Source organism: Bos grunniens, chromosome 2 (genome assembly GCF_055505025.1).
Source record: "Bos grunniens cultivar Pamir isolate PY7600 chromosome 2, Bosgru_T2T1.0, whole genome shotgun sequence".
Classification (NCBI taxonomy): domain Eukaryota; kingdom Metazoa; phylum Chordata; class Mammalia; order Artiodactyla; family Bovidae; genus Bos; species Bos grunniens.
The window spans coordinates 9,891,239-9,903,419 of NC_141166.1; the positions used below are offsets into that span (position 1 = coordinate 9,891,239).

At 48.1% G+C, this 12,181-nt stretch overlaps 1 protein-coding gene across 2 annotated transcripts in view; it reads right to left on the minus strand.

Moving 5' to 3' along the window:
- Positions 1-2,519: 2,519 nt before the first annotated feature.
- PAFAH2 (platelet activating factor acetylhydrolase 2) overlaps positions 2,520-12,181 on the minus strand; it is a 35,403-nt gene continuing 25,741 nt past the window's right edge. For both annotated transcript variants that reach the window (XM_086328981.1, XM_086328992.1), the window contains 2 exons: positions 11,959-12,113; positions 2,520-3,724 (listed from right to left, as the gene is read on the minus strand). In XM_086328981.1, coding sequence (XP_086185107.1) covers positions 3,630-3,724; positions 11,959-12,113 — 250 coding nt within the window. In that variant the 3' untranslated portion in view covers positions 2,520-3,629. The remainder of the gene's footprint in view (positions 3,725-11,958; positions 12,114-12,181) is intronic.

Sequence of the window (12,181 nt, forward strand, 5' to 3'; positions counted from 1 at the left end):
ACACGTCCAGGAATTGGGAGGGATGGGGCATCTCGTTCCATCCAGTATTTACTTACTGTCCTTCTAGATACACCCCTCTGCACACGGCAATGTCACGATATACCTTACCACTAGGATGCCTCCACAGGTGCGGTCCAACGACGGGATGGGGAACAAGAGTATGCAGAAGAAACCCAGGACATCTTTGCTTTTGGAAAGGATTCACTAGAATGGGATTTATGAGCACATACCAGTTACTTTGCAGGATTTCTTTACCTTATCTAAAACGCCATTTAACTGGTGCCCTTCAATTTGCTGGAAGCTAACAAAAAACCGGGACAAAAGACCAAAGACCTGTGGTACCCACTCCGAGCAGTTAAAGGAATGATTACAAAGTCGAAGCACTAACGGCCGTGCATTCTAGTTGCAGGGGTGTCCCTAAAGCACTCTCTCAGTGACTACTTGGTTTTACTTTGTTGTTATTGCTGTCCAGTCGCTAAATCATGTCTGACTTTGGGACCCCAGGGACGGTAGCACGCCAGGCTCCTCTGTCCTCCACTCTTTCAGGGAGCTTGCTCAAACTCATGTCCATGGAATCATGCCACTCAACCACCTCATCCTCTGTCACCCCTTCTCCTCCTGCCTTCAATCTTTCCCAACATCAGGATCTTTTCCAATGAGTCGGCTCTTCACATCAGGCGGCCAAAGTATTAGAGCTTCAGCAACAGTCATTCCAATGAATAGTCAGGGTTGATTTCCTTTGACTGACTGGTTTGATCTTCCTGCAGTCCAAGGGACTCTCAAGTCTTCCCCACCACCACAGTTCAAAAGCATCAATTCTTCAGCACGCAGCCTTCTTTATGCACCGACTCACACTTACTTTAGATGGTTGACAAGCAATGAAAAGAACTAAGAGGTTGGCAGCTGGAAAGGTGCAAACAGCTCTCCACACCCTCACAGACCAGAGGGCGCCATTGCGCTGATAATAGGTCTGGACACAGGTGGTTTGTTCTCTGGGGACTGAGTGGAATGTTAGCCACAGCCGGATGACTAGCTTTGACCCATGAACTGTGAATGGAAATGCTGATGGTCACTCGTGGGCAGCTTTAAGGACGTAGTGCTTCTCCACTCTCTTCCGCTCCACCACAGCCAATGGGGACACCTCCAGAGACAGGCAGCTCGGCCGGCCTGGGTCCCCAGGTGAGGATAAAAATGATAAAAAGGACACCAAGGAGAGCCTTGAGCCAATACACAGGACGAGTAGCGTGGGCAAGAAGTAAACTTTTATCCCTTTGGGGTCTGTTTGTTCCTACGAAACCATCTAGTCTATCCTGATGGAAACATCCTAAGAGGTCAGATCACAGTAAGAAGTATGTGCGTTATCTTTTTGGCAAATTACTGTTCAAAATAGTCAATACGACATTTTGTGACTTAAAGGATCATTTTCAGTGGGGAAGATTCCTCTAGTCCAGTGACACTGGATCAATGAGTCATTGTCAGAACACAAACTGAATGGAGGAGATGGGGCCAGGTTCTAAACAACTTCCTTCTTTAGGAAGTTTCAGGTCTTCACAAGATATACCCATCGTTATTATGGGTCTAAGGTGGACGCTGGGTCTCACACTGACTTCTCAGCATCTGCGCCGCCATCCCCTGGCACAGGGATGACTTCTGCTGGTTCTGTGAGTGCGGATGGGCTCTGGCCCCTGTCTAGGGCTTGGAAGGCACTTGCATTCGCTCTCACAGAAGGAAATCCACAATGTATGCCTGAGTAACACAGCAAGCCAAAAACCTCAGAATGTACAGTGTTACTAAGCAGACATGGAACATTTACAAAATGGACCTCACACTGGGTCAACACGCAAGTCTCAGGATAAAAAAACCATGTGGGTCATTTTCTCTGGCCAAAAGCAGTTCAGGTAGAAAACAGCTATAGGGTAACGACAAAAATCTCCCAAGTTTGGAAAGTAGGAAACATACTTTAAATAACACATGGGTTACACACCCTTTCACTTAATCCTAAGTATGCATAATGCAGATCCTCATTTTAGAAATGCAGGAACTGAGACTAAAAAGACACTGTAATTTGCTCAAATGTATGCAGAGAGCAGTGGTGGAGCCTGGCGATAGGAAACCAGGTTATAGAAATCTAGAGCCTGGGGCTTTCACGACGTCCTCCTTACGCTACATCTCACTGGAATCCAGAGGCTTCCCAGGTAGGTCCACAGCCTCCCTGGACGTGGTGCTTCACCTCTGAGAAAGAACAGCTACTGACAGACGGGAGACACTGTCCCAGCTCGCTCTGGTGACGCTGACCTTGGACCTGTCGTAGAGAGTTGCACTTCCCTCTTTCTCTTGCCTCCTCTGGGGTCTCCCACTTGGACTGAAGTGAGAGGTCTAGAGTAGCAGAGAGGGGTGTCTGAGGTTGATACTCCCAGAGAGCTTTGAACTAGATCCCTAGGAAGACTTCCTTTCCTTTTAAAGATCGTTTTCCACACTGGCATACGCGGTAAGCAATCAAAGAAAGACAGAAGGAAAAGTTACTTCCAGATGGCTCCCCATCTTGCTGTAATGAAGATTAAATATAGAAAATACTCCAACAGATCATTAGGCAAACATGAGTATTAATATCATTCACATTACAAATGGGACAAAACGGAAATTCAGTCTACAGCTTGACTTCACTCTGAGGCGAGGACTTCAGAGCCAGAAGACAGACCACTAGAGCACCCTGATTCTGAGCAAGTTGGAGGCTCACAGTACCTGAGGTAAGAGGCGAAACCGAAATGTTTCTAGACTTCTCTCTAGAGATGGCTTCCTGCATTAGAACTGACCAAACTCTCTCCCTTTCATGGTGAGGGCCTGCTCAAATGGCTACTTAGCACTGTTATTCTACTTTCTCCATCTACCTACTTATGTTGTTTCCTGTCAAGCGAGATTTTCAGCAAAACTCTAAGACATCCAGAGCTTATGGGGTACCCCTTGTCCCTCAGCCTCTCTCCCCGTGCTCTCATGACAATGCTATCTGCCCCTTCTATAGGCTAACAAGTATACCTTCTCCTGACAAAATGCCCCAGGACTATGCTTCATGCGATGAGAAGGCTTGAAAATAAACAGAAAAATCTGATGGTGGTCCAGATCCTAGAAAGCCACCCAAAGTGCTCAGAACTCACCAAGCAGCCCTGGGGAGGAGGGAAAGGCAGAGAAGGAGGAAGAGAGTGCTAAGTTGGGCTAGAGGCCTGGATGGTGGGAATTTTCCCTCCATCCTTTGGCTTCATTTCTTCCACTGCAGAAGCCATACTGGCCCAAGGTGAGGGTGTTGGCTGGCTGGGTTTATAGGGCTCATAGTGCCCAGCTTAGGGCTTAGGTCTTCCCCAGCCCCATCCCACTGCTTGTTCCCCATACCATTAAGGCTCAGTCCTCAGAATGCCCGTTTGCCCATCAGTAAGTGACCCAAGTTCCAACATGAGTTTAAGATCGACAAGTCTGAGATTCAAGTACCCCGTTACCAATCAGCAGTGTGATTATATCCTCTCAATCAACACAGAAGGGTCATGGCAATCACTTCCTGATAGGAGGCCAAGGGTATCCCTGGGCAGGCCCCACACGGGAACTCAGCTCAGGGACCTTCCACAGATGACCAGTTGTGCCTACAGGCTGGACAGATGGTGTGGGGCCCCTGGGGTTAGTGATGGGCCAATGCCTTCAATGAAGTTGTTCCACTGGTCATAGTCCTCTTTCAGGTCTGAATGGGGAAAAAAAAACACAGAAAGGTTAGGTAAACTTGTAAAGGTAGATCAAAGAGTAGCTACCATGGATTTAGTGGGTCATCCCAGAGACAGGAGCATCTGGGATACTACAGTGACTGGTTATAGTGGTTGCGATGGTGGAAGCCATAATGATAACTACTGTTCTTTCGGCGCTTTTTTACACGTGCTTCTTAAACAACTTGCTTAACCCATAACAACTCAGTAACGACAATAATAACAGAAGGGAGCATTGACTGAAGGGCAATTCATTCCAGGAACTTTGCTAAACATGCATTGTTTCATTTAATTTTCATAATATCACTATGTGTCAAGTACTGCATACATGCTAAGTTGCTTCAGTCATGTCCAACTCTTTGCGACCCCATGGACTGTAGCCTACAGGCTCCTCTGTCCATGGGATTCTCCAGGCAAGAATACTAGAGTGGGCTGCCATGCCCTCCTCCACGGGATCTTCCCAACCCAGGAAAGGAACTTGCGTCTCTTAAGTCTCCTGCATTGTAGGCAGGTCCTTTACCACTAGCGCCACCTGGGGAGCCCTGTGTCTTGACCCAATTTTACAGCTGAGGAAACAGGCTCAGCAAAGCCACCAGATTCATCCTATGTCAATAAAACTGGTTAAGTGGCAGAGACAGAATTCAAACCCGGGTGAGAACAGGTGAGAAAGGGGAAAAACCACTTGCAGCCTCATGGATGTTGTTGAGCAAGAGACCCTCCACAAGCCAGCCAGTGAATATGAAGCCATGGCCACCTCAGCGAAGGGCAGAAAGAACAGGACAGGAACATCATGAAGCAGCATAAAGTAGGTATGACTCCAGAGAGGGCCCTGGGACCATAGGCAGACGGAGCTAATGACACGGTGAGAACAGTCAGGCAGGGCCCAAGGCCCAGGCTGAGGGAGCAGGACACAGCTGAGCAGGCAAATGGTGTTTCTGTTCAAAACAAACAAAAACCTGGGACATGGGCAGCAACCACTCTCCTTCATCTTCAGATCCCCAAGGCCCTGCCAAGGCCCTGGCAGGGAATAGGTCCTCGATGAACAGTGCGCCATATCATCACTTAACAAAATGCAGAGCACACTGCTGTGTGCCACAGTTTGTTCCTGATGCCAGAAATACAGCCACAGACAAATAGAAACCCTCATCCTCACAGAGTTCACATTCTAGGAGGCAGAGACAACAATAAACAAAAGAACCTACATAGGATATGAAAAGGTGAGCAGTGCTGTGGCAAAAAAGCGAGCCAGACAGAGGCAGTGCTGGTGGCTGGGGACCAGGGCTGAGGGGAGGAAGGGATGGTACAATGTTTTTAAAGAGGGTTGTCAACGTAAGCCTCCCTGGGAAGGTGAGATATGAGCGAAAAAGCGAAGGAGGTGAGAGTGAGCCACGAGATTACGCAGGAAGAACATTCGAGGCAGCAGGAACAGCAGGGTAAAGGCCTGAAGCGGGACTGTGCCTGGGATGTGGAGGCTTGTGGAGCGAGAGGGAAGCAGGCCCAGGGAAGAGCCGCAGGAGGGACGCTGGGCATTGACTTTGCCTCTCAGAGAAATAGAAGCCACTGTAGGATCCTGAGCAGTGGAGTGACAAGATATGGCTTCCTTTCTAAAAGGGGGCTTTCCTGGTGGCTCAGCTGGTAAAGAATCCGCCTATAACGCGGGTTCGTTCCCTGGGTGGGGAAGATCCCCTGGAGAAGGAAATGGCTACCCACTCCAGTGTTCTGGCCTGGAGAATTCCATGGCCTGTATAGTCCAGGGATTGCAAAGTGTTGGACACGACCAAGCGACTTTCGCTTTCTTTCTAAAAGGATCACTCTGAAGGCTTGATAAAGAAAGGAGTGTGGAGACTTCCCTGGTGGTCTAGTGGTTAAGAATCTTCCTTCCAGGCTTCCTTGGTGGCTCAGCGGTAAAGAATCCGCCTGCCAAGGTAGGAGGCATGGGTTTGATCCCTGATCTAGGAAAACCCCACATGCCGTGGAGCAACTAAGCCTGGGCACCACAACTACTGAGCCTGTGCTCCAAGAGCCCACGTACCGCAACTGCTGAAACCTGAGAGCCCTAGACTCCGGGCTCTGCAACAAGAGAAGCCACCGCAAAGAGAAGCCCATACAGTGCAACTAGACAGTAGCCTGCATAGCAAAGACCCAGCAGAGTCAAAGATAAATTGTAAACATTTTTTAAAATGTGTAGGACTTCCCTGGTGGTACAGTGAACAAGAATCCACCTGGCAAGGCAGGGGCATGGGTTCGATCCCTGGTCCAGGAAGATTCTACATGCCTCAGAACCACTAAGCCCGTGCGTGCACCACAGCTACTGAGGCCGTGCTCTAGAGCCCGCAACCACTGGGCTTGCAGGCCACAACTCCCAAAGCCCATGCACCTAGAGACCATGCTCTGCAGCGAGAGAAGCCACCACCGTGAGAAGCCCGAGTACTGCATGCACCTAGGGCCCATGCTCTGCGGCGAGAGAAGCCACCACCGTGAGAAGCCCAAGAACTGCATGCACCTAGGGCCCATGCTCTGCAGTGAGAGAAGCCACCGCCATGAGAAGCCTGAGAACTGCAACCAGAGGAGCCCCTGCTCACTGAACTAGAGAAAGCCTGCACACAGCAATGAAGACCAAGGTCAGCCCAGAATAAAATACATGATTTTTTTCAGGTGCAAAATCTCAAAGCACAAAATATTATTAGAGGGGGAAAAAAATTCCCACATTCCAATGCAGAGGACATGGGTTCGATTCCTGGTTAGGAACCAGGATCCCACATACCATGGGGCAACTAAGCCAGAGCACCATAGCTTGGAGGCCCATGCACTGCAGTGAAGACCCCACATACCACAGCTAAGACCCAATGCAGCCAAATAAATAAATAAGTTTAAAAAAGAAAGAAAGGACTGTGTGGGGACACAGGGGTGGCAACAGGAAGTGGGTAGCCTATCCCTTCTCCACCGGATCTTCCTGACCCAGGAATCAAACTGGGGTCTCCTGCATTGCAGGTGGATTTTTTACCAGCTGAGCTAACAGGGAAGCCCTTAAAAAAGAAAGGACTGTGTGGGGAGGCAGGGGAGGCAATAGGGAGACCGGTTAGGAAACTCTTAAGTGACAGACAAGTTGGACAGGATGGTAGCTGTGGGGGTGGTGACAAATGATGACTTTCTATTTGTATTCTGAAGGTAGGGCCAATAGGATTTTCTGAGGGACTAGATGGGAGGTGTAAGAGAAGAGGCAAGAATGGGACTTTGGCTTGAGTAACTCGAAGGAAGGAGTTACTATTAACTGAGAAAGGAAAGACTGCAGTTGAAAGCTGTTATTATGTGTGATTCCCCTTAGAAGGCCAAGTAGAGATGTTGAATTAATAAATCTGATGTTCATGGGCAAGACTGAACTGGAGACAAACTGGAGAGTTTTCAGCATGGAGATGGCATTTAAAGCCAGAAGACCAGACAGCATTGGGGGATACAGGTAGAGAAGAGGTCCAAGCACTGAGCCTGGAGGCAGCAAGGCAGACGGAGGAGGAGCAGACACTGAGGTGGGAGAAAATTTGCAGTGAGGCGTCCTGGAAGTAAAGACAGGGCTTCACAGAAGAGGGCCTCATCAACTCTCCTAGAAGCTGCTGAGAGTTCCAGTGACATGAGGCACGAGAGGTGGCCGCTGGATTTAGTACTGTGAAGGTTTCACGGAGGAGTGGGATGCAAAAGCCTGAGAGAGAAAGTGAAGAGAAGGATCAGAGAAAGTGAAGACACTCACGTGAGGAGTTCTGCTATCATGAGGGTCAGGGAAACAGGGTGGTAACTGGGGGCCAAAGTGTGGGGTCAAGACAGAATTTTTAAAAGAGAAATTTCAGCATGAAATGAGCCCGCAGACAGGGAAAAATTGATGATCTAATGTAAAGAGAAAGAAAATTGTTGACAACAGCTCTCTTGAGCAGACCAGAGGGTGAAATCCAGTGCACAAGTGGAGGGGTTGGCCTAGTAAGACGACTGAGTAGGAATCTCTAGGAACCAGATGGAAGGCTGAGTCTCTGCAAGAAGGTAGGGAGATGCGGTATTGGGATTCGAAGATGGACTGATGGCTTCCATTTTCTGAGTGAAGTGGAAGACAGAGTTAATCAGCTGAGAGACCAGATAGGGGAGGAAGGTAACAGAGGTTTCAAGGGAAAGACGAAGGTGTGAAATTGTCTTCCAGGAGCGAGGCAGGGAGGATAAGCAGGTGGAAACAGGAGCTGCATGACACATCAAATCTTGTTAACAGAAGGTAACACAACCCCTGTGTCAGCAGAACGCTGCTCTCAGAGATAATTTTTAGGATCAAAGGTAATTTTAAGTTTTCTATTTTATTTTTTTAATTTAAGCTTAATCGCTTCACAATTTTGCATTGGTTTCTGCTGTACAACAACGTGAATCGGCTCTAAGTATACACATATTCCCTCCCTCTTGAGACTCCCTCCCACCCACCACCCCTCTGGTTTATCACAGAGCACTGAGCTGAGCTCCCAGGATCAGAGAGATTTTTTAGGAATGGTGAGAGGTTCAGCTGAGCCACTTACAACCTATTTTAGTTTCCCACACGACACGTACTGGATGGCCATCATAACAGCAGTGGCCTTTCAGAGAAAGGCTTTTCTCTCTTTGCAAAGCTAAGTACCCCAAGCTGAGAGCCTTCGCCTTTTTCTACCGTCTTACCTCTTATCAAGTGGATACTGCAAGAGCCTCCTACCTGGGCTTTTTCCCTCTCAACCTGTCCCATCTCGCCTATCCTCCATGATGTAGTCAGACTACAAACACAAGTCTAATGATGACAATCCCCTGCTTATCCAAGAAAGGCATTCACAGTCCATGGAATAAAATTCAAACTTATTTCAGGCATACATGGGTTTCTGGATCTGGCTTCTGCCCACTTCTCTACCTTTATTTTCCAACAATTTCACTATCCTGAATGCCAGATACATGAAACACAGCTTCGCAAAACTGACCAGGCCCACACCAGCCTTTGTGCCTTCTGTCTAGAAGACTCTTGCCTGCTGAGCCTTCCTCATCTCTGACATTAAAGACAAGTATCATTTTGTCTAGACAGGCTCCTCTTCTGGCTGTCCTTTCCCTCCCATCAGGGTTAGGATCTGTCTTCTGGGTCTCCTGAAGACTGAGAGTATCCTGGGAGCCACTGGCAAAACAGTGCAGCCATGAAGCACCGGGGCTTTCCAATCAGACAGTCTAGCGGGCATTCTGGCTTTGTTGTTGCTTAGTCGCTAAGTCGTGTCCGACTCTTTTGCGACCCCATGGCCCAGCCTCCTCTGTCCATGGGATTTTCCAAGCAAGAATCCTTAAGTGGGTTGCCATTTCTTTCTCCAGGGGAATCTTCCTGGCCCAGGGATCAAACCCACACCCCCTGAATTGGCAAGCAGATTCTTTACCGCTGAGCCACCTGGAAAGTCCCAATTCTTGCTTTCCACTTACTAACCAGATAACCTTGACAAATTACTTAAATTCTCTAAGCTTTATTATCCTCATCTGTAAAACGAAGTTAATAACACAAGCACTCATTGGAAAGGGCCATCTTCAGGATTATACATGCTGAAGTAACTAAAGTAGTTTAGCAGAAGGACTGGCATCAAGCCTGTCCTCAACAATCTTCCTCAGTCTAAGACTCTCCTAATCATCAGATGGTCTCCAGTAATGAGTATCTTAGTTCAGAGGACATGGCTACTCAATGGAATCCAATCATGCCATGGAGAGGGCCCCTGTCATCTTTAATTTTTTTTTTTTTAATTTTTATTGGTTTCATCATGAGTCACATGGGATCTGTTTCCAGACCAGAGATTGAAACCATGCCCCCTGCACTGGAAGCACAGCATCTTAAGCTCTGGACCACCAGGGAAATCCCTCCTCTGTCATCTTTAGCTCTTCCCTAATGATACAGTTTTCAGTCTGTCTGCCCTCTGATGGAGAAAGATCATTTCCAGTAGTCATGTATGGATGTGAGAATTGGACTATAAAGAAAGCTGAGTGCCAAAGAATTGATGTTTTTGAATTGTGGTGTTGGAGAAGACTCTTGAGAGTCCCTTGGACTGCAAGGAGATCCAACCAGTCCATCCTAAAGGAGATCAGTCCTGGGTGTTCATTGGAAGGACTGATGTTGAAGCTGAAACTTCAATACTTTGGCCACCTGATGAGAAGAGCTGACTCATTTGAAAAGACCCTGATGCTGAGAAAAATTGAAGGCAGGAGGAGAAGGGGACTACAGACGATGAGATGGTTAGATGGCATCACTGACCCAATGGACATGAGTTTGGGTAAACTCCAGGAGTTGGTGATGGACACAGAGGCCTAGTGTGCTGTAGTCCATGGGGTCGCAAAGAGTCAGACACGACTGAGTGACTGAACTGAACTGAACTGAATGATACGGTGCCTAAGAGGAAACAGGGAAAGTGAGTAGCAGACCATGTAGTCAGGGCCCATTAAAGTCTTGAGACAGATCCATTATTCTCTTGCCAGGTGATAAGAATGATGCTCTAAGGTCTCTGCTGCTGCTGCTGCTGCTGCTAAGTCGCTTCAGTAGTATCCGACTCTGTGCGACCTCATAGAAAGCAGCCCACCAGGCTCCCCCGTCCCTGGGATTCTCCAGGCAAGAACACTGGAGTGGGTTGCCATTTCCTTCTCCAATGCATGAAAGTAAAAAGTGAAAGTGAAGTCGCTCAGTCGTGTCCAACTCTTAGCGACCCCATGGACTGCAGCCCACCAGGCTCCTCCGTCCATGGGATTTTCCAGGCAAGAGTACTGGAGTGGGGTGCCATTGCCTTCTCTACTAACCCTAAAGGCTCTAAACTCATGCTAGTATAATGGCTCACGATGAGCAAGATGAAACAAACAGGCAGAAACACTGAAACACAAATTTAGATTTAAAAAGTCAGTACATTCAAAACAGGACAGATTCAGAGACTTCCCTGGTGGTCCAGTGGCTCAGACTCCACACTCCCAAAGCAGGGGGCCTGGGTTCGATCCTTGGTCGGGGAACTAGATACCACATGCTGCAACTAAGAGTTCGCATGCTGCAACTAAGGTTCAGCCAAAGAAAGAAATAACAAAATAAGATAGAGGCATTTTTAAAGGAAACTCAATCCAAATCCAATTTTTTTAGTATTTGGTGGAAAGGTTAATACACTCAGGCCATCCAGCTGGAAGTCTAGCGTCCAGAACACAGAGGCAACAGTCCCACGGTACCAGGCACTGGCCAGACCATACCTGGCATGTTGTATTCAAGTCAGGGCAGCACACATTCAAAGGCACACCAACGAACAGCCCACTCAAAGGGGGAAATTTCACAGGGAACGGATGGAGGCACGAGGAACATTTCGCTTAATGAACAGAGAGGACACCAGAGGTGACTTCAAATATCTAAAGAGTTGTCATGTGCAAGGGGTCTGAGGCTTCTCAGGGTGATACCCAGGGCAAGTGGGGTGGATTTACAAAGACTCAGGTCTTGGTCTTAGGTTAGAGTTAGGTCAAGCCTTAGTATCCCAGGCCAGCATGGCTCCCTTCTGAAGGACGCTGCCCTCTGCACAGCACCTGCTGAGGGGTCAGCCTGGCACAGTAAGGTAGCCTCCTCCATTCTGACTGGATCAAAAAGAGACATCTGATCGAAAGAGCTCCGGGCCCAGGCTGGGCAGGGGCCTACAGTATGTTTTGGCGGGTAAAGATGCTGGTACCACCAAGCTGTCTCTCTTGGGAATCTGGTCTAAGAAATTTCTGAAAATGTGGTGGTGACCAGCAGGAGCTGAAGATGAAAGGGATACCATGAGGGAGAGAACAAGATGCAAGTGGTTCAAGCCGACCAAAGTGATGAGGAAGTAGAAACTACAAATAAGTAGATGTTATCAGCAAGAGGAAAAGCACAGCGGAAAGTACAGAGGAAACTGGAGTAAAGAGAAACAGAAATACCACGGGAGGAAGAGACAGAGAGACTGAGCCCAAGAGACAGAAGTCAGTCCTACAAGCTACCTCCGTTCCTATAAATTTTCCCTTCCCATCTGGCCAGCGGTACTCTCATAAACAAACTCCCCTTTTTCCTCAAGGTAAATTAGTGAATCTCTAGTCCTTGTAACCAAAAAGCAGCTAACTAGAATATCAGTTCTTCAAACTATTAAAAGTCTCTAGGGACGGAGCAGGCTGACCCTTGAAGCAGTGTACTCCCCAGCTGCCCCATAAGCTCCAGTTCTCTGCTTACCAAGATGCTTCTGCAGGAAGGCCAACATGGCCCGCACCACGGTCTCCTGACCTTCATAGGGGTCCAAGCTTCCACGGGTGTGACTGGAGAAGAATTTACTAATCCAGTTACCAGCCACGAAAACAAAGTCGGTTAGACTCCGATGAACAGAACCACTAGAGGAAAAGAAAAATGAATATCTAGTAGGGGTCTAGAAGCCAAGGCACACAAATATTTAAGCACC